Here is a 25818-nt window from a genome sequence, read left to right on the forward strand (position 1 = left end):
AGATGGAGTTTTCCCACAATTGACAGTGGATTCACCGTCATCATTAGACACTGAATTTTACTTTCCTTAAATTGAATTCATATTCCATTGGCTGAGATTTGAACACTGATCCCCAGAACATTACTTGGCTCCCTGCATTAATAGCGTAGGCCAATGGGCTGAGGGGTGGCAGATAGAGTTTAATTTAGATCAATGTGAGGCAAATCAGGGTGTGACTTATACACTTAGTGGTAAGGTCCTGGGGAGTCATAGAGTGAAAACGTTGCGCCCTTAGGTCTCTCTTATATCTTTCCTCTCTCACCCTAAACCTATGCCCTCTAGTTCTGGATTCTCTGACCCCAGGGAAAAGACTTTGTCTATTTATCCTATCCATGCCGCTCATAATTTTATAAACCTCTATAAGGTCACCCCTCAGCCTCCGACGTTCGAGGGAAAACAGCCCCAGCCTGTTCAGCCTCTCCCTGTAGCTCAGATCTTCCAACCCTGAGCAACATCCTTGTAAATCTTTTTTTAGATTAGATTAGATTACTTACAGTGTGGAAACAGGCCCTTTGGCCCAACAAGTCACACACGGCCCCGCTGAAGCGCAACCCACCCATACCCCTACATCTACCCCTTACCTAACACTATGGGCAATTTAGCATGGCCAATTCACCTGACCTGCACATCTTTGGACTGTGGAGGAAACTGGAGCACCCGGAGGAAACCCACGCAGACACGGGGAGAACATGCAAACTCCACACAGTCAGTCGCCTGAGGCAGGAACTGAACCCGGGTCTCTGGTGCTGTGAGGTAGCAGTGCTAACCACTGTGCCACCGTGCCACCCATAGTGCCACCATGCCACCCAGCCTGTTGTGGCTGTACAGGACATTGGTTAGGCCACTGTTGGAATATTGCATGCAATTCTGGTCTCCTTCCTATCAGAACGATGTTGTGAAACTTGAAAGGGTTCAGAAAAGATTTACAAGGATGTTGCCAGATTGGAGGATTTGAGCTACAGGGAGAGGCTGAACAGGCTGGGGCTGTTTTCCCTGGAGCGTTGGAGGCTGAGGGTGACCTTATAGAGGTTATATAAATTATGAGGGGCAATGGATAGGATAAATAGACAAAGTCTTTTCCCTGGGGTCAGGGAGTCCAGAACTAGAGGGCATAGGTTTAGGGTGAGAGGGCAAAGATATAAAAGGGACCTAAGGGGCAACTTTTTCACACAGAGCGGCGGTACGTGTATGGAATGAGCTGCCAGAGGATGTGGTGGAGGCTGGTACAATTGCAACATTTAAGAGGCGTTTGGGAGGCATAATGAAAGGAAGGGTTTGGAGGGATATGGGCCGGGTGCTGGCAGGTGGGACTAGATTGGGTTGACATACCTGGTCAGCATGGACAGGTTGGACCGAAGGGTCTGTTTCCATGCTGTACAGTTCTGTGATAAGACCACTGGGTCATTTCCTACCCTGTCAGTTTTCCCACATGCCTCCCAGCTTCCCCGTGGTCCTCCGTGTTCCCCTCTCTGGGTTTCCTGCTGGGCAGGCTGCTGTCTGATGCGGTGATGGGTGTGCCTTGGTTGGTGCAGGTTAACGGTGTGGACCTGCATGATGCAGAGCACCACCGGGCAGTGGAGGCATTGCGGAGCTCAGGGAGTTCAGTCACCATGTCAATACTACGGGAGAGGATGGTGGAACCAGAGAATGCCATCACTGTGACCCCACTGCGCCCCTGAGGATGACTACGCCACAACGGGACCGTCGCACCGGCCTGAGGTTCCCAGAACCTCCTGAAAATGGCCATGTTCGGCTGCAGTTTACTACCTCACTGGCACGCAACGAGAAAGGCCTGGGCTTCAAGCATCGCTGGGGGCAAGGGATCAACACCATACAAAGCAGGAGACCCAGTGAGTATGAAACCAGAAAGGGGAAGCTGCTTTAGTGGGATGGCTACATGTTGGTGTATTGCAAGTGGAACCCCAAGGCGTGTCTGAGCCGTGTAACCCAGGGTGTATGAGAGAGCAGTGTGTGTGTATAACCCGGGGGGGTGGTGTGTGTGTGTGTGTAACCCAGGGTGTATGAGAGGTGTGTGTGTGTGTGTGTATAACCCGGGGGGGTGGTGGTGTGTGTGCGTGTAACCCAGGGTGTATGAGAGGTGTGTGTGCGTGTAACCCAGGGTGTATGAGAGGTGTGTGTGCGTGTAACCCAGGGTGTATGAGAGGTGGTGTGTGTGTGTAACCCAGGGTGTATGAGGAGGTGTGTGTGTGTGTAACCCAGGGTGTATGAGAGGTGTGTGTGTGTGTAACCCAGGGTGTATGAGAGGTGTGTGTGTGTGTAACCCAGGGTGTATGAGAGGTGTGTGTGTGTAACCCAGGGTGTATGAGAGGTGTGTGTGTGTGTAACCCAGGGTGTATGAGAGGTGTGTGTGTAACCCAGGTGTATGAGAGGTGTGTGTGTGTGTAACCCAGGGTGTATGAGAGGTGTGTGTGTGTGTAAAACCCGGGGGGTGGTGTGTGTGTGCGTGTAACCCAGGGTGTATGAGAGCCGTGTGTGTGTAAACCCAGGGTGTATGAGAGGGGTGTGTGTGTATAACCCGGGGGGTGGTGTGTGTGTGTGTGTGTAACCCAGGGTGTATGAGGTGTGTGTGTGTGTTAACCCGGGGGGTGGGCTGTGTGTGTGTGACCCGGGGCGTGTGTCTGTGAGAAGTGTGTGTGTGTGTGTGTGTGTGTGTAACCTATTGCACATCCTGTTTTTAGGCGATCTTTACTCTCGCGGTTAGCTGATGGAGGATCTGCGCACAGGGATGGGATCCTGCGAGTGGAGATCGGGTTATCTCCGGTAAGTGCCCTCTGTCAGTGAGCTGTCTCCCCAGTTGGGAGATTGTATGGTGTGGGCTGGAGCAGTGTTCTGTGCGGGAGTGCTCCGTGCGCCAGGATTCTGGGTGTGTGAAGACCTCAGCATGGCGTGGTCTACTCTGACTGGCATCAGCTTGTACCCACCTGCTGAGGGTATCAATCTATGCCAGCCACTGCCTCTGCTGGACCAGCCATGCACCTCGGGTGTGGGAGCCCCCCCTCTCCCACCGCTGCTAAGCGAGGATTGACAAAGAAGCTGCCATCATCCTGAGCTGCTGGGAGTGACTGGATTCGGTTCTCGACAGTGTGTCAGAGGGAAGCTATGTTCTCCTTGGGGGAGATTATGTACAGATTCACTGGAATTGTGCTGTGCTAAAAGGGGAGCAGGGAGAAAGGGCTTCACAGCTGATTGGGCATTCACTTCTGCTCCACCATTCACCAGGCCGTCAGAAACAGGGACAAGAGGAGGCCATTCGGCCTCTCGAACCTGCTCCACCATTCAACAGGATCATGCCTGATCAGGCATTCATCGTGGTCCCCCTTTCCCCTAACCCTCGATTCCCCAACGGATCACAAATCTGTCCAGCTCAGCCTTAAATATACACGAGGGCTGTCCCCCCTCCCCCCCCCCCCCTCCACGGCTCTCTGGGGCACGCAGTTCCAGAGAGTAACATATCTGAGAGAAGGTGTTCCTCCCCATCTCAGGATAAAATCGGTGCCCCTTTACTCTCAGCCGAAAGAGAGACTACAAGAGACTGCAGTGAGATCATCGCTGATCTGATTGTGGTCTGAACTCCGTTTTCCTGCCTGTCCCCCATCCCCGTTGACTCCCCCTGGAAGGTTTGACATTGGCCTACAAGTCCTGATTTATTAAGTATCCCTGCTACCACTACAGTTGGCAAGGAGACTCCCACAGAATAATGGCTCTCTGAAAGAGAGAACCTTTCTCCTCTTCTCTGTTTTAAAAGCAAGTCTTCATTTTTAAAGAGTCGGCCGATGTAGTCTCTCCCAACAAGAGGTAACGTGCTGTCAGCATCTGCCCAGTCCCACCCCTCTCGGCTTGGTGTGTGTTTCAATACGGTCACCCCCCCCAATCTTCGCAATGCTAATGGATACCGACGCTAACTGTCCGACTTTATCCCTTCCAACAATGAGTTAGAAAGGCAGCATGGACACGCTAGTTTGGTGTTCCTGGGTGCGGTGGTCAGGCAGTGATCTCTTTGAGTTGATGGGCTCAATGGAGAGGGCTGATCTTGTCTGGGAAAAGCTGGGGGTGGGGTTAGAAATCGAGCACACGGGTGGAAGCCAAGAAGCATTCCGTGTCACAGAGCGGGCCGTGTTGTTGCTGACTGGCCAAACTGAAAGAGTTTCCCCTTTTGCCTGTCCCTTTGGCTCATTGACGCGATGTGGCTGTCACTGGCCAGTGCGGAGTGCCTCTCCCTAGTTTCCCCATAGAAACATTCCGGTAGATTTGTCAAGTATGATTTCCCTTTTGAATGCTGACTCTGTCTGATCCTGCCTCTGTTAATGGTTGATAATAGATTGTAGTATTTCCCCGCAGGCTGACTGGTCTACAATTCCTGGGTTTTGTCCCGTCCCTGTCTTCAATAGCGCGGTTACATTCACTCCCTCCTATCTGTAGGAACTGTCCCAGAGTCTTGGACACTGTCAGCCAATGCAGCTGCTGTTTCCAGGGTCAGTTCCTGAAGGACTGTGGCCTGTCTGTTATCAGCTTTCACCCCACCAGTTGCAGAAATGCCAATTCCTGAGTAATAGCGATTTCGGTCACTGCCTTCTGCTGTGTCCCTGAGGCGTTGGTTCTCTCTTCTCTTTCCCCGCCCCCCCAATCCCCCCCCCAAACCCTGAGCATTTCTGGGATCAGTTGGTTTGGAGTGTTGCACATTGCTGTTACGGTGTTGGAGGTGGGGGAGGTATTCCTGGAATTTGCCCCAATGACACTGCAGCAGCGCTCCCCTGAGCTTTCCTCTGTATCTAACCCTGTGCTGTCCCTGTCCTGGGATTATTTGATGGGGGACAGTGTAGAGGGAGCCTTCCTCTGTATCTAACCCCGTGCTGTCCCTGTCCTGGGATTATTTGATGGGGGACAGTGTAGAGGGAGCTTTCCTCTGTATCTAACCCCGTGCTGTCCCTGTCCTGGGATTATTTGATGGGGGACAGTGTAGAGGGAGCTTTCCTCTGTATCTAACCCCGTGCTGTCCCTGCCCTGGGATTATTTGATGGGGGACAGTGTAGAGGGAGCTTTACTCTGTATCTCATGATGTGCTGTCCCAGGAGTATTTGGTGGTTTGAGCGCTGGCTGATCTGATGCTAGCCTTAGTGGCATTGCTGATGGTAGGGATTGTTTGAGACCTGATTGTTTGCTCTGGTATCTGAATGCACACTCCTGCTCTCCTCCTTCTGGGCGTATTTCACTAATGATGTTTTTGAGCTGCACAGTGAAGGATCCATTCTCTCTGGCCTCTGATTTGCATGTGACTAGCATAGCCAAGCACTGTGTGGTGGTGGGTTTCTGACCTTAATCTCCTGACCTGGTTAACAGCATGGGTTACCAGGGCAGTGGCCAGTAGTAAGAGCTGTTACTGTGTGGTCAGTGGTGGCTTCTGTTCACTCTACACCAGATTTTCCTGCACTCATGCAGCCCACAGTCAAACCTCCTGTGAATGGTACTAACTCCTGTGTCCTTTCCTCCGTTTGTTGCTGCCATTTGCTGTGATTTGTGCACACTTTCAGGACAGAGGGATTCTCATTGGGGTCGATCATGTTTCAGACAAAATGGTGGTTTTCCTGAGCCTCCATCAGTTTGGAGTTCAGCCAGACTGCTCCCTGGTGAGCTGGAGAAGCCAGGCTGAGCTCCCATGACAAGTCATTCAGCTGCTCTCTGCGGCTGGCGCACACTCGCAAGGTGAACAAGGGTATCACTGTGCCCTTTGATATGACCTGTTCAAGGAGTCAAATCATGGGTTTTAAGGTCATCACTGGTTTTGGTCGAATAAGTGATGGAAACTGTGTCTCGTGCAGGGAGGTCAGTAACTCGGGAATTATCAGTGACAGGGCTATGGGACAGGGATGTGACGGAATATCAGGGACAGGGATGTGACGGAATATCAGTGACAGGGATGTGGGACAGGGATGTGACGGAATATCAGGGACAGGGATGTGACGGAATATCAGTGACAGGGATGTGGGACAGGATTGTGACGGAATACCAGTGACAGGGATGTGGGACAGGGATGTGACGGAATATCAGGGACAGGGATGTGACGGAATATCAGTGACAGGGATGTGGGACAGGGATGTGACGGAATATCAGTGACAGGGCTATGGGACAGGGATGTGACGGAATATCGGTGACAGGGATGTGATGGAATATCAGTGACAGGGCTATGGGACAGGGATGTGACGGAATATCGGTGACAGGGATGTGATGGAATATCAGTGACAGGGATGTGGGACAGGGATGTGACGGAATATCAGTGACAGGGCTATGGGACAGGGATGTGACGGAATATCGGTGACAGGGATGTGATGGAATATCAGTGACAGGGATGTGGGACAGGGATGTGACGGAATATCAGTGACAGGGATGTGGGACAGGGATGTGACGGAATATCAGTGACAGGGCTATGGGACAGGGATGTGACGGAATATCGGTGACAGGGATGTGGGACAGGGATGTGACGGAATATCAGTGACAGGGCTATGGAACAGGGATGTGACGGATTATCGGTGACAGGGATGTGACGGAATATCGGTGACAGGGATGTGACGGAATATCGGTGACAGGGATGTGACGGATTATCGGTGACAGGGATGTGACGGATTATCGGTGACAGGGATGTGACGGATTATCGGTGACAGGGATGTGACGGAATATCAGTGACAGGGATGTGGGAGAGGGATGTGACGGAATATCAGTGACAGGGATGTGGGAGAGGGATGTGACGGAATATCAGTGACAGGGATGTGGGAGAGGGATGTGACGGAATATCAGTGACAGGGATGTGGGAGAGGGATGTGACGGAATATCAGTGACAGGGCTATGGGACAGGGATGTGACGGAATATCAGTGACAGGGATGTGACGGAATATCGGTGACAGGGATGTGGGACAGGGATGTGAGGGAATATCGGTGACAGGGATGTGACGGAATATCAGTGACAGGGATGTGGGACAGGGATGTGACGGAATATCGGTGACAGGGATGTGGGACAGGGATGTGACACAGGGATGTGACGGAATATCGGTGACAGGGATAGAACATAGAACAATACAGCACAGAACAGGCCCTTTGGCCCACGATGTTGTGCCGAACTTCTATCCTAGATTAAGCACCCATCCATGTACCTATCCAAATGCCGCTTAAAGGTCGCCAATGAATCTGACTCTACCACTCCCTCGGGCAGCGCATTCCTTGCCCCCACCACTCTCTGGGTAAAGAACCCACCCCTGACATCTCCCCTATACCTTCCACCCTTCACCTTAAATTTATGTCCCCTTGTAACACTGTGTTGTACCCGGGGAAAAAGTTTCTGACTGTCTACTCTATCTATTCCTCTGATCATCTTATAAACCTCTATCAAGTCACCCCTCATCCTTCGCCGTTCCAACGAGAAAAGACCGAGAACACTCAGCCTATCCTCGTACGACCTACTCTCCATTCCAGGCAACATCCTGGTAAATCTTCTCTGCACCCTCTCCAAAGCTTCCACATCTCTCCTAAAGTGAGGCGACCAGAACTGCACACAGTACTCCAACTGTGGCCTAACCAAAGTCCTGTACAGCTGCAACATCACCTCACGACTCTTGAATTCAATCCCTCTGCTAATGAACGATAATACTCCATAGGCCTTCTTACAAACTCTATCCACCTGAGTGGCAACCTTCAAAGATCTATGTACATAGACCCCAAGATCCCTCTGTTCCTCCACCTGACTAAGAACGCTACCATTAACCCTGTATTCCGCATTCTTATTTGTTCTTCCAAAATGGACAACCTCACACTTGGCAGGGTTGAACTCCATCTGCCACTCCTCAGCCCAGCTCTGCATCCTATCTAAGTCTCTCTGCAGCCGACAACAGCCCTCCTCACTGTCCACAACTCCACCTATCTTTGTATCATCTGCAAATTTACTGACCCACCCTTCGACTCCCTCATCTAAGTCATTAATAAAAATTACAAACAGCAGAGGACCCAGAACTGATCCCTGCGGAACTCCACTTGTAACTGGGCTCCAGGCTGAATATTTACCATCTACCACCACTCTCTGCCTTCGACCGGTTAGCCAGTTTTCTATCCAATTGGCCAAATTTCCCTCTATCCCATGCCTCCTGACTTTCCGCATAAGCCTACCGTGGGGAACCTTATCAAATGCCTTACTAAAATCCATGTACACTACATCCACTGCTCTACCCTCATCCACATGCTTGGTCAACTCCTCGAAGAATTCAATAAGACTTGTAAGGCAAGACCTACCCTTCACAAATCCGTGCTGGCTGTCCCTAATCAAGCAGTGTCTTTCCAGATACTCGTAAATCCTATCCCTCAGTACCCTTTCCATTACTTTGCCTACCACAGAAGTAAGACTAACTGGCCTGTAATTCCCGGGGTTATCCCTATTCCCTTTTTTGAACAGGGGCACAACATTCGCTACTCTCCAGTCCCCTGGTACCACCCCCGTTGCCAGTGAAGACGTGACGGATGTGACGGAATATCGGTGACAGGGATGTGGGACAGGGATGTGACGGAATATCGGTGACAGGGATGTGACGGAATATCGGTGACAGGGCTGTGGAACAGGGATGTGACGGAATATCAGGGACAGGGATGTGACGGAATATCGGTGACAGGGCTGTGGAACAGGGATGTGACGGAATATCGATGACAGGGCTATGGAACAGGGATGTGACGGAATTTCAGTGACAGGGATGTGACGGAATATCAGTGACAAGGCTATGGAACAGGGATGTGATGGAATACCGGTGACGGATGTGAGACAGGGATGTGATGGAATACCGGTGACAGGGTTGTGGGACAGGGATGTGACGGAATATCGGTGACAGGGCTGTGGAACAGGGATGTGACGCAATATCGGTGACAGGGATGTGGGATAGGGATGTGACGGAATATCGGTGACAGGGTTGTGGGACAGGGATGTGACGGAATATCGGTAACAGGGCTGTGGAACAGGGATGTGACGCAATATCGGTGACAGGGATGTGACGCAATATCGGTGACAGGGATGTGACGGAATATCAGTGACAGGGCTATGGAACAGGGATGTGACGGAATACCGGTGACAGGGCTGTGGGACAGGGATGTGATGGAATACCAGTGACAGGGATGTGGGACAGGGATGTGACGGAATATTGGTGACAGGGTTGTGGGACAGGGATGTGACGGAATATCGGTGACAGGGCTGTGGAACAGGGATGTGACGCAATATCGGTGACAGGGATGTGACGCAATATCGGTGACAGGGATGTGACGGAATATCGGTGACAGGGCTATGGGACAGGGATGTGACGGAATATCGGTGACGAGTATGGGACAGGAATGTGACGCAATATCGGTGACAGGAATATCGGTGACAGGGATGTGTCGGAATATCGGTGACAGGGATGTGTCGGAATATCGGTGACAGGGATGTGTCGGAATATCGGTGACAGGGATGTGTCGGAATATCGGTGACAGGGATGTGACGGATATTCAGTGACCGGGATGTGACGGAATATCGGTGACCGGGATGTGGGACAGGGATGTGACGGAATATCAGGGACAGGGATGTGACGGAATATCAGGGACAGGGATGTGACGGAATATCGGTGACAGGGATGTGGGACAGGGACGTGACGGAATATCGGTGACAGGGATGTGGGACAGGGACGTGACGGAATATCGGTGACAGGGATGTGGGACCGGGATGTGACGGAATATCAGTCAGCTTCCTTTGCAACAGTGCAGAATGTTACATCTTCACCTTCACATCAAAATCCGGAGGCACTTTGCCACGCGGAGGCTGGTGGATATCTGAATTGCAGGATAGCAAGAGGATAAAGTTTTCAATTGTTATGGACCTAGGGGAGTGAGTGGAATTGGGATGGAATTCAGCCATCTCTGAATGCTGGTCACGAGCTCTTGGCCATATTCCTGTGTCCCCCTCGGTGTGGCATGTGTCTAACACAATGTTCTGTTGACATCTCAGCCTGGGCTCCTCCAAATCCAGGACACCTTTCAAACTGATGGCATCTGAGTCGAAGCATCGATGAGATCTCACTGTCCTGAATCCTGTCGCCTGCACTCCTCTTAGCTCACATGTGTATATATATATATATATGTGTGTGTGTGTGTGTGAGAGAGAGAGAGACTGGGTGTAGGTTTTTATGACTGCTTCGGGAACGGTGTGTATCTACGGCTGGATGAACATGTTTAGTTTACTTGGCGTGGAAGCAGGCCCTTCGGCCCAACAAGTCCACACCGACCCTCCAAAGACCAATCCACCCAGACCCATTCCTCTACATTTACCCTTTCACCTAACACTACAGGCAATTTAGCATAGCCGATTCACCAAACCTGCACATCTTTGGACTGTGGGAGGAAACCCACGCAGACACGGGGAGAATGTGCAAACTCCACACAGACAGTCACCTGAGGCTGGAATTGAACCTGGGCCTCAATTGAATGAGCCATGAATGAGCATGTGTGAGCATACAGTTGCCTGTGTGATTCTGTGTCTGTGTGATAGCGTTTAACCACGTGTGAGAAACTCTGTGAGCCCGTGAGTGTGAACATGTGTGTGAGAGATGTTTGTGTCTGAGCATCTATGGGACTGTGTATTTGTGTGTGTGTGGCTGTGTGACACACTGTGCCTGTGTGTGTACGAAACCAAAGCAGAAAGAACTGCGAATGTTGGAGATCAGAAACAAAACGGCAATTGCTGGAAGAACTCAACAGGTCTGACAGCATCTGAGGAAGGGTCAATATTCTGAAACGTTAACTCTGATTTCTCTCCACAGATGCTCCCTGACCTGCTGAGCTTTTCCAGCGATTTTGGTTTTTGAGTGAGCAGTAATAGGACAGGTTCAGAGCTGGTTTCTCTCCGCTATGTGGAACCTGCAGTTTCTCCAAGAGCTTGTTCACAATTTTACACACTTTAGTGTTTCCAGAAATTTAAAAACAAACATGTCCACTCACGCACCAGCAAGCTGAAAGAGGACATTCACATTTACCCAATCTGTGTCTCCAAACAGCAGGGAGCACCATACCCAGTCAGGTCTGGTTCACATGAGCTGCTGCACCAAGTGCTCTGTGGTGGTCACAGAACCCAGCCTAATGGCTGACACCATCGTAGCTGGCAAAAGGGAAATTATGCTGAAATCATCAGGCAAACTACCCTTCTTCTGAGAGTTACGCATATATTAATATCCTGTCCTCCTCCAAAGCACCCTTTGTCAGTTACTTCATGGCACTCCCTCAGCACTGACCCTCCGACAGTACGGCACTCCCTCAGCACTGACCCTCCGACAGTGCGGCACTCCCTCAGCACTGACCCTCCGACAGTCTGGCACTCCCTCAGCACTGACCCTCCGACAGTGCGGCACTCCCTCAGCACTGACCCTCCGACAGTACGGCACTCCCTCAGCACTGACCCTCCGACAGTCTGGCACTCCCTCAACACTGATCCTCCGACAAGGCGGCACTCCCTCAGCACTGACCCTCCGACAGGGCGGCGCTCCCTCAGCACTGACCCTCCGACAGTGCCCACTCCCTCAATACTGACCCTCCGACAGTGCCCACTCCCTCAACACTGATCCTCCGACAAGGCGGCTCTCCCTCAGCACTGACCCTCCGACAGGGCGGCTCTCCCTCAGCGCTGACCCTCCGACAGTGCGGCACTCCCTCAGCACTGACCCTCCGACATTGCGGCTCTCCCTCAGCACTGACCCTCCGACAGGGCGGCTCTCCCTCGGCGCTGACCCTCCGGTGGCGCTTCCTCGGCGCTGACCCTCCGGTGGCGCTTCCTCGGCACTGATGTGGCATTGCTTAGTTGTGGGTTCAGGACCCTGATGATGTGAAGTGTATGTGAAGGCTGTGAATGTATAGCTGGAGTGGTGTAGTGGGCACACTGTGGGGCTGCAGTTCATTGTGAACTGACTGCAGGTTTGCGCATGTTTTCAGATCAATGGGGTAGAGATGGCAGATGCCAGGCATGATCAGGCAGTAGCACTTCTTACGGGCACAGCACCCACCATCACCATGGTAGTCGAACGTGAGATGTCAGAATTAGTGAAATCTGCAGATGACGTGCTGACAGGAGATGGCTCCCCGTCTCTGCATCGAGCGAGGCCTTACTCACCGCCTCCTGCTGGCCAGTCGCTGAATGACGATTACCGTGACCCCGCGATCGAGGAGACTGTCACCCCATCTAACCAGCCGGCTGTCAACCTTCCCACCCCAGAGGAATACCCTGTGGAGGTAAGAGGATGCAGGGGCCTGCAATCATCTGGGAGGATGGGCAAAGGACTCGGGGGCTAATCCAAGGGATTTACTGCCCCTGTGGGTGAACTGAGAGTGAGGGGTTTAAACCCCGTGTGGGTGAGGGGTTAATGCCCCCTGTATGGGGTGAGGGGTTCATACCCCTCCCGCCCCCCGGTGTGAGTGAGGGGTTCATCCCCCTCTTCTTCCCCGCCCCCCCATGTGGGTGAGGGGTTCATACCCCCGCTGTGTGGGTGAGGGGTTAATTCCCCCCCCCCCCATATGTGGGTGAGGGGTTAATGCCCCCCTCCCCCCCTCCCCATGTGGGTGAGGGGTTATTACCCCCCCATTTGTTGCTGGGTTCTTGCACAGTGGGGCTATTGTTGGTGAGGGTCTCTGTACCCTGAGGCTGATATACACTTGTGCTGTGTTTCCTTCCCCAGGAGATTGTTTTGTTAAAGACAGGAGGGCCCTTGGGGCTCAGCATTGTTGGAGGAAGTGACCATGCCAGCCACCCGTTTGGAATCCACGAGCCTGGTGTCTTCATCTCCAAGGTACCTGGGCCATTGACTGCCTGCTGGTCCTCTCTGTAGTCTGTGCTGGGGCTGCTGGTCTTCTCTGTGGTTTGTGCTAGGGCTGCTGGTCCTTCCTGTAATCTGTGCTGGGGCTGCTGGTCCTCTCTCTGTGGTCACACGCACCCCCCCCCTGCACACGCACCCCCCTGTGTACACACACACACACACGCACCCCCCTGTGCACACGCAAACATAGAAGAATACAGCGCAGTACAGGGCCCTTTGGCCCTCGATGTTGCGCTGATCAAAGCCCACCTAACCTACACTAGCCCACTATCCTCCATATGCCTTTTAAATGCCCATAAAGAGGGAGAGTCCACCACTGCGACTGGCAGGGCATTCCATGAACTCACGACTCGCTGAGTAAAGAATCTACTCCTAACATCTGTCCTATACCTACCACCCCTTAATTTAAAGCTATGCCCCCTTGTAACAGCTGACTCCATACGTGGAAAAAGGTTCTCATGGTTAACCCTATCTAAACCCCTAATCATCTTGTACACCTCTATCAAATCACCCCTAAACCTTCTTTTCTCCAATGAAAACAGCCCCAAGTGCCTCAGCCTTTCCTCATTCGATCTCCCTACCATACCAGGCAACATCCTGGTAAACCTCCTCTGCACCCGTTCCAGTGCCTCCACATCCTTCCGATAGTATGGCGACCAAAACTGCACACAATATTCCAGATGAGGCCGCACCAGAGTCTTATACAACTGCAACATGACCTCAGGACTCCGGAACTCAATTCCTCTACCAATAAAGCCCAGTACGCCATATGCCTCCTTCACCGCACTATTTATCTGGGTAACTTTCAGAGATCTGTGTACATGGACACCAAGATCCCTCTGCTCATCCACACTACCAAGTATCCGACCATTAGCCCAGTACCCCATCTTCTTGTTACTCTTACCAAAGTGAATCACCTCACACTTACCCACATTGAACTCCATTTGCCACCTTTCTGCCCAGCTCTGCAGCTTATCTATATCCTGCTGTAACCTGACACATTTAGATTAGATTAGATTAGATTACCACAGTGTGGAAACAGGCCCTTCGGCCCAACAAGTCCACACCACCCCGCCGAAGCGCAACCCACCCATACCCCTACATCTACCCCTTACCTAATACTACGGGCAATTTAGCATGGCCAATTCACCTGACCTGCACATCTTTGGACTGTAGGAGGAAACCGGAGCACCCGGAGGAAACCCACGCAGACACAGGGAGAACGTGCAAACTCCACACAGTCAGTCGCCTGAGGCGGGAATTGAACCCAGGTCTCTGGCACTGTGAGGCAGCAGTTCTAACCACTGTGCCACCTCCCTCACTGTCAACAACTCCACCGACTTTCATATCATCCGCAAACTTGCTCACCCAACCTTCTAGCCCCTCCTCCAGGTCATTTAAAAAATGGCAAACAGCAATGGTCCCAAAACAGATCCTTGCGGAACACCACTAGTAACTGCGCTCCAAGATGAACCTTTACCATCAACTACTACCCTCTGTCTTCTTCCAGCCAGCCAATTCCTAATCCAAACCTCCAACTCACCCTCAATGCCATACCTCCATATTTTTTGCAGTAGCCTACCATGGGGTACCTTATCGAACGCCTTACTAAAATCCATATACACCACATCTACTGCTTTACCCTCATCTACCTCCTTAGTCACCTTCTCAAAGAATTCAATAAGGTTTGTGAGGCACGACCTGCCCTTCACAAAAACATGCTGACTCTCCTTGATCACATTATTCCTATCCAGATGTTCATAAATCCTATCCCTTACTATTCTCTCTCAGACTTTGCCCTCAACAGAAGTGAGACTCACCGGCCTATAGTTACTAGGGTTATCCCTACTCCCCTTCTTGAACAAGGGAGCCACATTCGCTATCCTCCAGTCTTCTGGCACTATTCCTGTAGACAACGAGGACATAAAATCAAGGCCAATGGCTCTGCAATCTCCTCCCTTGCTTCCCAGAGAATCCTAGGATAAATGCCATCAGGCCCAGGGGACTTATCTATTTTCACCCTTTCCAGAATTTCCAACACCTCTTCCCTACATACCTCAAAGCCGTCCATTCTAATTAATTGTGACTCAGTATTCACATCGGCAACAATGTCCTGTTCCTGAGTGAATACTGACGAAAAGTATTCATTCAGTGTCTCCCCAATCTCTTCAGCCTCCACACGCAACTTCCCACTACTGTCCTTGACTGGACCTATTCCTACCCTAGTCATTCTTTTATTCCTGACATACCTATAGAAAGCCTTTGGGTTTTCCCTAATCCTACCAACCAAGGATTTTTCATGTCCCCTCCTTGCTGCTCTTAGCTCTCTCTTTAGATCCTTCCGGGCTACCTTATAACTCTCAATCGCCCCAATTGAACCTTCACGCCTCATCTTTACATAGGCCGCCCTCTTCCCTTTAACAAGGGATTCCAATTCCTTATTAAACCACAGCTCCCTCACACGACCCTTTCCTCCCTGCCTGACTGGTACATACTTATCAAGGACACTCGATAGTTGCTCGTTGAACAAGCTCCACATATCAATTGCGCCCTTCCCTTGAAGCCTACTTTTCCAAGCCACGCATCCTAAGTCATGCCTCACTGCATCATAATTTCCCTGCCCCCAGCCATAACTCTTGCCCCGCAGTGCACACTTATCCCTCTCCATCACTAGAGTAAAAGTCACCGAGTTGTGGTCACTGTCCCCAAAGTGCTCACCGACCTCCAATTCTAACACCTGGCCTGGTTTGTTACCCAGAACCAAACCCAGTATGGCCTCACCTCTTGTTGGCCTGTCTACATATTGTGTCAGGAAACCCTCCTGCACAAATTGGACAAACACCTACCCATCTAACGAACTTGAGCTATAGCTTTCCCAGTCAATATCAGGAAAGTTGAAGTGCCCCATAACAACCACCCTCTTACTTTTACTCTTCTCCTGAATCATCCTCGCAATCCTTTCCTCTACTTCTCTCGGACTATTAGGAGGCCTGTAGAAAACTCCTAACAGGGTGACCTCACCTTTCCTATTTCTAACCTCAGCCCAAGCTACCTCAGATGGCGAGTCTTCATCCATCGTCCTTTCCACCGCTGTAATACTATCTTTGACAAGCAATGCCACACCTCCCCCTCTTTTACCCCCACCTCTGACCCTACTAAAACATTTAAACCCTGGAACCTGCAACAGCCATTCCTGTCCCTGATCTAGCCATGTCTCTGTAATAGCCACAACATCGAAATCCCAGGTACCAACCCACGCTGTAGGTTCACCTACCTTATTTCGTATACTTCTTGCATTGAAGTATACACACTTCAAGCCACCTTCCTGTTTACCGGCACCCTTGTTCCCTTGATCCCATGTTCCTAACCGTCCTACACCCTAAAGCTACAGTCTAGGTTCCCATGCCCCTGCAGAGTTAGTTTCAACCTCCCAGCCACCCCCCCCCCCCCCCCAAAGGATACTGGTGCCCCTCAGGTTCAGGTGCAGACCATCCTGTTTATAGAGGTCCCACCTTCCCCAGAAAGAACCCCAGTTATCCAAGTACCGAAATCCCTCCCTCCTGCACCATCCCTGTATCCACGCATTTAACTGTTCTCTCTCCCTATTCCTCGACTCTCTATCACGTGGCACGGGTAACAAACCAGAGACAACAACTCTGTTTGTTCTAACTCTGAGCTTCTAACCTAGCTCCCTGAAAGCCTGTCTAACATCCTCAGCCCTCCTCCTACCTTTGTCGTTGGTGCCAGTGTGGACCACGACTTCGGGCTGCTCCCCCTCCCCCTTAAGGACCCAGAAAACACGATCAGAGACATCACGTACCCTTGCACCTGGGAGGCAACATACCAAACGTGAGTCTCTCTCGCCCCCACAAAACCGCCTATCTGTGCCCCGAACTATCGAGTCCCCAAATACTATTGCTCTGCTCTTCTCCACCCTTCCCTTCTGAGGGACGGGGACAGGCTCCGTGCCAGAGGCCTGAATCCCATTGCTTACCCCTGGTAAGTCCCCCTCCCCCACAAGTATCCAAAACGGTATACTTGTTCTTGAGGGGAACGGCCACAGGGGGTCCCTGCACTGGCTGCTTCCTCCCAGTCCCCCTCATTGTCACCCATCTGTCTGCAATCTTTGGAGTTACTACTTCCCTAAAGCTCCGATCTATGACCCCTTCTGCCTCCCGAATGATCCGAAGTTCATCCAACTCCAGCTCCAGTTCCCTAACACGGTCTTGGAGGAGCTGGAGATGGGTGCACTTCCTGCAAGTGTAATCAGCAGGGACGACCATGGCATCCCTCACCTCAAACATGTTGCAAGAGGAACATTGCACTGCCTTCACTGCCATCCCTCTCAAAGTAACCTTTTAAAAAAAAACTAGGTCTAAACAATAGAACAAGCAAAATGCAGCACTTACCTACTGACCACAACGAGTCTTATTATTAGGTTAGAGGAGGGGGGCAGGTGGGAGGCACTACCTCTGTACGCACACACACACCCCTTCATACACGCACAGCCTTGTACACACACACGCTTGCCCCTGTGTGCGCACGCACGCTTGCCCCTCTGTGCGCGCGCACGCTCGCCCCTGCCCCCGCCCCCGTCCGCGCATGCGCCAACAGGGAAAAAGAGCTGTTGTCAGAAGGGAAATGGAAAAGGAGTTGGGATTTGGAATCACAAGCTGTTGAGATGATTCTTATGCCGCTTGCCACATTACTGTTCAGTTGCTTTTCTCCGGATGCTTCCACTGGTTTGCAAGAGAGACAAGATTTACTTCGAAAAAGGCCTCCTGACTTCTCAGGGAAAAGTTACAGCTTATAGTAATTGCTGAAGGAAGGATAAAGATGTTTTCTTCATGTTTAAACTTTGTTTTGACTGCAGAGAACAGTGGGACAGCTCCTGTGCTGGTGGAAATCAAATCATTTCAATCTGCTCCTTTTTCCTAGCCTCAAGCTGTTCCATTCCTTGTGAAACAATCACACACTTGTTGGCAAGCGCTGAGTCTTTGTCATCAATAACTGCCACCCGAGTGTATCTGTACCTGACCTTTGGGCTTCCGTTCACCTGGAATTATTTCAATTACTGCTCGTCCAAACAGCAAGGCCTTGCTGCAAGGGTCAGCTGACTAGCTTTTCAAAGCACAAACGTTCAATCATTTCTTTGCCATCTCAGCCCACGATTTCAAATAACCACATAACAAAAATGCCCGAGGCTTTGTAAAAGCCTGTGGGGAGAGAGCGGGGCAGTGGGATTAGTTTGGGGATTGATACAGGGCCATGGGAAGAGAGCGGGGCAGTGGGATTGGTTTGGGGATTGATACAGGGCTATGGGGAGAGAGTGGGGCAGTGGGATTAGTTTGGGGATTGATACAGGGCTATGGGGAGAGCGCGGGGCAGTGGGATTAGTTTGGGGATTGATACAGGGCTATGGGGAGAGAGTGGGACAATGGGATTAGTTTGGGGATTGATACAGGGCTATGGGGAGAGTGGGGCAGTGGGATTAGTTTGGGGATTGATACAGGGCTATGGGGAGAGTGGGGCAGTGGGATTAGTTTGGGGATTGATACAGGGCTATGGGGAGAGAGTGGGGCAGTGGGATTAGTTTGGGGATTGATACAGGGCCATGGGGAGACACTGGGGCAGTGGGATTAGTTTGGGGATTGATACAGGGCTATGGGGAGAGAGTGGGGCAGTGGGATTAGTTTGGGGACTCTGCATTGCAATCAGCCATCCAGGCTGGTTGTACTCTGGACAGTGTGCTGCCATAATGTCAGCTCTCATTGCTCTCTGATCAGTCTTGTCTTCCATACACACATGCACACTCAACCTGTCTCCCCTGCAGGAGAAAGGGAGGACTGCAGATGGTGGAGATCAGAGTCGAGAGTGTGGTGCTGGAAAAGCACAGCAGGTCAGGCAGCAGCCAAGGAGCAGGAGAGTTGACGTTTTGGGCTTGCTGATGAAGGGCTTATGCCCAAGATGTTGTTTCTTCTGCTCCTTGAATGCTGCCTGACCTGCTGTGCTTTTCTAGCACCACACTGTGGACTCTGACAGCCCCTCAAGCTTGTTGTGTTATTTGATGAGCTGGTCGATCTGGTTTCTCTGTGTTACTGCCTATCCCACTAACCTTTCTGCACCTTGCTGTTGGTAATCCAGGTTATTGGCGATGGCCTGGCAGCTCGTAATGGTCTCCGGGTTGGTGATCGTATTCTGGAAGTGAATGGTATCGATCTTCGCCACGCAACCCATCAGGAGGCAGTGATGGCTCTGCTATCGAACCAGCAGGAGATCCGGCTGCTGGTACGCAGGGATCCAGCTCCACCTGGGATGCAGGTCAGTCATGAGGGGAAAGCACACTCTTGCAGCTTCACCCTGATCGATGGACATGTTCAACCAAGAAGTGGCCTCAGAGCCAGTTCTCCGTGTCACATCCTCCTGGAGCCTGCTGTGTGCTTGCTGAGATCAGACTTACTCTCAGTGACGAGGGGTTTGCTTCATTCATTCATGGAGCATAGGTGTCTCTGGCTGAGCATGGTAGGGGTGAACTGCCTTCCTGAACCACTGCAGTCCATGTGCTGTAGGCTGGCCCACAGTGCCCTCAGGGAGGGAACTCAGGAGTTTGAACTGTGATATATTTCCAACTCAGGATGATGAGGGGCTTGGAGAGGAACTTGCAAGGGATGGTGTTCCCATATATCTGCTGTCCTTGTCCTTCTAGATGGAAGTGACCGTGTATCTGAAGGTGCTATCAGTCAGGTCATTGTGAGTTAATGTCGTACATCTTCCAGACAGCAGCTCTGGGCTCAGTCTGTGATGCTCTTCCCCTCCATCAGATGTTGTCGGTTCATTTTGACAACAGGAATTATCCCTGGTCTCCTGGCAAATGTCTATTGCTCAACCACATCCCAAAAGTACATTGTCTGGTAATTCCATTGGATATTGAGTTCAGGAGCTGCAGATAACCAGGATAGGTACTTGGATATCTCTGTGTAGGTATTGGTGAATTTATTCCATTCATATTGAAGTATGAGTAAGATGCGGCATAAAAAATGCCAAAGTGTGAATAGACACCCAATGGCACCCTTGCCCATCTTTCATCTAAAGGAGCTGGCTACAAGACAAGGATTTGATGAGGTTGTGGTATTGTCACTGGACTAGGTAATGCTGTATGGCCAAAACTCTGAATCTGGAGCTTTAAGCCCATGAAACCATTGCTGATTGTAAAATCCCATTGACTCATAAATAGCCTTTTGGGAAGGAGTCCTGGTATCCTGAGCCTGGTCTGGCTGCAGGCCCACAGCAATATGATTGACTCTCATCACCTCGTGAATGTCCACTTGGATCACTCACTATGAAGCCTGACAGAGACAGTCAGGTATGCCAACAGCCCAGCCAACCCTATCAACTCCTTCTCGGTAATTGCTGGGGGCTAGTGCCAACATTGGGAGAGCACTCTCACAGCAATACAGTCATACTCATGGGATCCCGGACACCACTATCCCATCCCAGGATATGTCCTAATCCACCAGCAGGACACACCCAGTGGAGGTGTCTGCACAGTGGTATAGACGATAGGTGCAGGAGGAGGCCATTCGGCCTTTCAAGCCAGCACCACCATTCATTATGATCATGGCTGATCATCCTCAATCAGTATCCTGTTCCTGCCTTATCTCCATAACCCTTGATCCCACTATCTTTAAGAGCTCTATCCATCTCTTTCTTGAAAGTATCCAGAGACTGGGCCTCCACTACCCTCTGGGGCAGAGCATTCCACACACCCACCACTCTCTGGGTGAAGAGGTTTCTCCTCATCTCTGTCCTAAATGGCCTATCCGTTATTTTTAAGCTGTGTCCTCTGGTTCTGGACTCGCCCATCAGCGGAAACATGTTTCCTGCATCCAGAGTGTCCAATCCTTTAATAATCTTATATGCCTCAATCAGATCCCCTCTCAGTCTTCTAAACTCAAGGGTATACAAGCCCAGTCGCTCCAGTCTTTCAGTGTAAGGTAATCCCGCCATTCCAGGAATTGACCCCGTGAACCTACGCTGCACTCCCTCAATAGCCAGAATGTCTTTCCTCAAATTTGGAGACCAGAACTGCACACGATACTCCAGGTGTGGTCTCACCAGGGCCTTGTACAGCTGCAGAAGAACCTCTTTGCTTCTATACTCAATCCCTCTTGTTATGAAGGCCAGCATGCTATTAGCCTTCTTCACTACCTGCTGTACCTGCATGCTTACCTTCATTGACTGGTGTACAAGAACTCCCAGATCTCTCTGTACTGCCCCTTTACCTAAATTGATTCCATTGAGGTAGTAATCTGCCTTCCTGTTCTTGCCACCAAAGTGGATAACCATACATTTATCCACATTAAACTGCATCTGCCATGCATCCGTCTACTCGCCCAGCCTGTACAAGTCCCCCTGTAATCTCCTCACATCCTCCTCACACTTCACCCTGCCACCCAGCTTGAGGGCCCATAACCTTGGCAGTATTCTAAAGGGATCATAAGGGTATGGGAGAGACCGTGGGAATGGGGTACTGTGATTGTATGATGAGGTCTCATTGTGTTGAATGGTGGGGCAGGCTTGAAGGGCCACAGGCCTTACTCCTGCATCAATTATCTATGTTTCTATGTATTCAGTGTCTCCAACCATTTCTTGCTATCACGTGGACTGCATTGAATTGGGCTGAAGACTGGTATGTGATGCTGGGGGCCACTGGCAGCGGCTGAGATGGATCATCTACTGAGCAATTCCAGCTGGAGGTTGCTGTAAATGCTTCAGCCTTATCCTTTGCCTTGGAATGTTGGCCTCTTCCATTGTTGAGGATGGGGAGGTTTCTGGAGCCTGCTCCTCCAGTGAGTTGGTTAATTGTCCACCACCACTACTGGCTGTGGTGGGACTGCTGAATTTGGATCTGATGTGTTGGTTGTGGAATCGCGGAGCTGTGTCTATCACTTGCTGTTTATGTTGTTTGCCAGCTTGACTAGACCCATTCTGCTCCTGCTCCTGTCATACCTTCTGACTGTCTTGCAGTATTGATCCAATGGTTTGACAGAGTTGGTGCCATTGGGGAATAGCAGAGCCAGGAGGTTACAGATGGTTGAAATATTTAGCCCAGTTGCTGATCGGCCACAGCACTGATGGAGGGGTTTCTCAATGTGAAGGTGGGACTTGTCTCCACACAGACTGTGCGGTGCTCACTCTTACCGATACAGTCATGGACAGATGCATCTGCAGCTGGCAGGCTAGTAAGGGTGAGGTCTTGTGTGTTTTTCCCTCTTGTTGGTTCTCTCCCAACCTGCCGCAGATCCAGTCTAGCAGCTATACCCCGTGGGACCTGACCAGCTCCATCAGTAATGCTGCTGCTGCGCCACTCCTGCTGGTGGATATCTCAAATAGTGCATGCAGTTTTGGTCTTGTTGTTTTGAGGAGGATATAAATGTGTTGAAGATGGTTCAGAGGATTGATCCCTGCAATGAGTGAGTTGTCAGGAAAGTTGGACAGACTGGACTTTTTCTTACTAGAGTTTAGAAAAGTGAGGGGTGATTTCTTTTTTATATTCACTCATGGGATGAGGGTGTCACAGGTTGGGTCAGCATTTATTACCCATCCCTAATTGCCTAGAGTCACCCACATTGCTGTGGGTCTGGAGTCACATGTAGGCCAGACCAGGTAAGGATGGCAGTTTCTTTCCCTAAAGGACATTAGTGACTCTGATGGGTTTTTCCCAACAATTAGCAATTGATTCACATTCATCATCATCAGACTGTTAATTCCAGATATTTCTTGAATTCAAATTCCACCATCTGCTGTGGCAAGATTCAAATGCAGTTGCCCAGAACATTCCCTGGGTCTCTGGGTTAACATTCCAGCGTTAATACCAGGAGGCCATCACTTCCCCATGACTTGATTGGGTATATCAGATCCTGAATGGGGAAAGGAGGTTTCCTGTTGTGGGTCTGCCCAGAATGACAGGACTCTGTTTTAAAATCACTGCATGTTGTGACTTCAGAATCCTCTCCCTCAGGAGATACAGGTGGTGGCTCTGATCATTAATTTTAAGGCGGAGAGAGAGAGATTCTTGTGAGGCAGTAGAATTGAGGGACGTTGAGGTTGGATAAGATTATGGAATTCGAATCACAACTAGGTCATTGTGAATAGAGGGAGTAGGTTCGGGGGTAGAATGGCTGACTCATGCCCCCGATTGGTTTGGTTGCCATTGACAGAGGGGGGAGGGGAATGGAAGGATGATCTGGGGGAGGGCAGAACTGGGCAGAGGGTGGGACTGGTCATGGGGAGTGGGCATGGCTGGGGGCGACATCTAGAGTGGGGTTTTGGGGCTGGGGGGGTTTTGGGGCAGAGTGGGTTTTTGGAGCTGGGCAGTTTTGGGGCTGTGCCTACATTCCCCAAATGGAACCGAGCTGTGAAATGGCTGTCTGATTGTGTTTGCCTGCTCACACCCATCTTCAACAGGAGATCCAGATTGAGAAGCTGCCTGGAGAGAAGTTGGGCATCAGTATCCGAGGAGGAGCCAAAGGCCATGCCGGAAATCCTTTTGATTCGACAGATGAGGGCATCTTTATCTCCAAGGTACTGTCTCAACGAGCTAACCAACCTTTGGCTGGACTGAAGCAAATGTTTGGCGGTAGCACTGACTGAATTAGGAATCGTGTGTCAACATGACGAGCAATAGGAGTGGGATGAGACCATTCAGCCCCTCAAGCCTGCACTGCCACTCAATCCAATGTTGGCTTGTAGTGACCTTGTGTTTCGCCTCCACTTTCCCACCCACTCCATGTATCCTAGATTCCCCGAGAGACTAGCAATGTTTCTCATCCTTCCTTCCATCCCTGCCACGAATTTCAAAGATATGCAATCCTCTGAATGAAGGAATATCTCCTCTTCTCATTCCTCAATGACCTGGTCCTTTACCCTGGGGCAGTGCCCCCTGGTTTAGATTCTCCAGCCTCAGGATCTACCCTGTCAAATCCCTTCAGAATCCTGTGTTTTTCAATGAGGTCAGCTCTCATTTCAGGGAGCGTAGAGCCAGTTTACTCAGCTTCTCATTGTAATACAATCCTTTCATTCCACTGTCCAATGGAGTGAATAATTCAGTTTAGATCCTTCAATCTGTGCCTTTGGTCCAAGTAGGAACAGCTTTCTCCATTTAATTGGTTGGAGTTTCTGCAAGGATGGTGGGTGTCATTTTGCGAGCTAGGCATTGTTGAACGTGCCATGTCCCAGCAAGGCCCCCGTGGTGTCCATGTGAGCAGCACCTCTTGCTGTACTGAGGGTCAGCCCCCCCCCCCCAGCCCGCCAGTGTCAGTGTCACCATTGCTGATGGATTTCTGTGTGCTCTGTAGGTAAGTTCTAGTGGAGCAGCAGCTCGTGATGGTAGGCTGCACGTGGGACTGAGGATACTCGAGGTTAATAACCACAGCCTGTTGGGAATGACCCACACTGAAGCAGTACGCATTCTGCGAGGAATCGGAGACACCTTAACGATACTGGTCTGTGATGGCTTCGACCCTCGGGCAGTCCCCGCCGTAACCGTGGAGGTAATAACCCAGAGTCCGTAGCCGCGGAGGCGAGGGCCGGGGGTCCGTAGCCGCGGAGGCGAGGGCCGGGGGTCCGTAGCCGCGGAGGCGAGGGCCGGGGGTCCGTAGCCGCGGAGGCGAGGGCCGGGGGTCCGTAGCCGCGGAGGCGAGGGCCGGGGGTCCGTAGCCGCGGAGGCGAGGGCCGGGGGTCCGTAGCCGCGGAGGCGAGGGCCGGGGGGTCCGTAGCCGCGGAGGCGAGGGCCGGGGGTCCGTAGCCGCGGAGGCGAGGGCCGGGGGTCCGTAGCCGCGGAGGCGAGGGCCGGGGGTCCGTAGCCGCGGAGGCGAGGGCCGGGGGTCCGGAGGTTCATGCCTCAGTGTGGGATTTGGGTGTCCTTGTGTGAGCCAGATTTACAGGTGTTCAGGCAGTAGCAGTTGGTGGCAATGTGTTGGCTTTCTTCTTGGGAACCAGTGGCTGCTGAAGGCTGTCTTGTTGAATTATGATGAATGACTGGGCCATGCCGTTGAGATTTCATACAGCGGGCCGCTGTTTGGACCTTTCACCAGCTGATAGATTTTCTTGTTTTAATGTGAACTCTGTTTGTCCCAACGCCTGGAAATTGGCCCCAATTGAAGCTAGAATCTTCAAACATTATACTGAGCTTGTCTTTATTATCCTCAATGTTAGATAAATATTTTAATTCATCCTGACATTGTTCACTAAATCTAACTCGTTACTAGATCTAGCATAGCATTCCCCTTATTATAAGGTTGTTTCATGCAAACTATCTTAGATACTTTCCAGAAGCCCACGATTTGTTCTGAAATATAGTAGTCTGCTTATCCTAATCAATATGCAATGTAAAATCCCTATGGCAACCACTCATCTCAGTTGATTGAAGAGGGAAGGGATGTAGATGTCATATCCATGGACTTTAGTAAGACATTTGATAAAGTTTCCCCATGGTATGCTGATGAAGGTGAAGTCGCATGGGGTCCAGGGTGTGCTAGCGAGATGGATAGAGAGCTGGCTGGGCAGCAGGAGACAGAGTAGGAGGAAGGTGTAGGTTACCTCATTAGCAAGGTTACAGATGACCCTAAGATTGATGAAGTAGCAGATAGTGAAGGGGACTGTCAGAGAATACAACAGAATACAGATGGATTGGAGAGTCGGGCAGGGAAATGGCAGATGGAGTTCAATCTGGACAAATACGGAAGGTTATGTCAGAATACAACAAGACCTTGATCAGAGGGGCTGATGGGCGGAGGAGAGGCAGATGGAGTTTAATTTAGAAAAGTTTGAGCTGCTGTATTTTGGAAAGGCAAGTCTGGGCAGCACAGTGACTCAGTGGTTAGCACTGCTACCTCTCAGCACCAGG

At 51.0% G+C, this 25818-nt stretch overlaps 1 protein-coding gene across 12 annotated transcripts in view; it reads left to right on the forward strand.

Annotated features, from left to right (window-relative positions):
- scrib (scribble planar cell polarity protein) overlaps nucleotides 1-25818 on the forward strand; it is a 226854-nt gene that overhangs the window by 117254 nt on the left and 83782 nt on the right. For all 12 annotated transcript variants that reach the window (XM_072576533.1, XM_072576538.1, XM_072576540.1 and 9 more), the window contains 5 exons: nucleotides 12034-12330; nucleotides 12774-12884; nucleotides 19056-19232; nucleotides 23379-23495; nucleotides 24269-24463. In XM_072576533.1, the coding sequence (XP_072432634.1) occupies nucleotides 12034-12330; nucleotides 12774-12884; nucleotides 19056-19232; nucleotides 23379-23495; nucleotides 24269-24463 (897 nt within the window). The remainder of the gene's footprint in view (nucleotides 1-12033; nucleotides 12331-12773; nucleotides 12885-19055; nucleotides 19233-23378; nucleotides 23496-24268; nucleotides 24464-25818) is intronic.

The sequence above is a fragment of the Chiloscyllium punctatum genome, chromosome 8 (genome assembly GCF_047496795.1).
Source record: "Chiloscyllium punctatum isolate Juve2018m chromosome 8, sChiPun1.3, whole genome shotgun sequence".
NCBI lineage: Eukaryota > Metazoa > Chordata > Chondrichthyes > Orectolobiformes > Hemiscylliidae > Chiloscyllium > Chiloscyllium punctatum.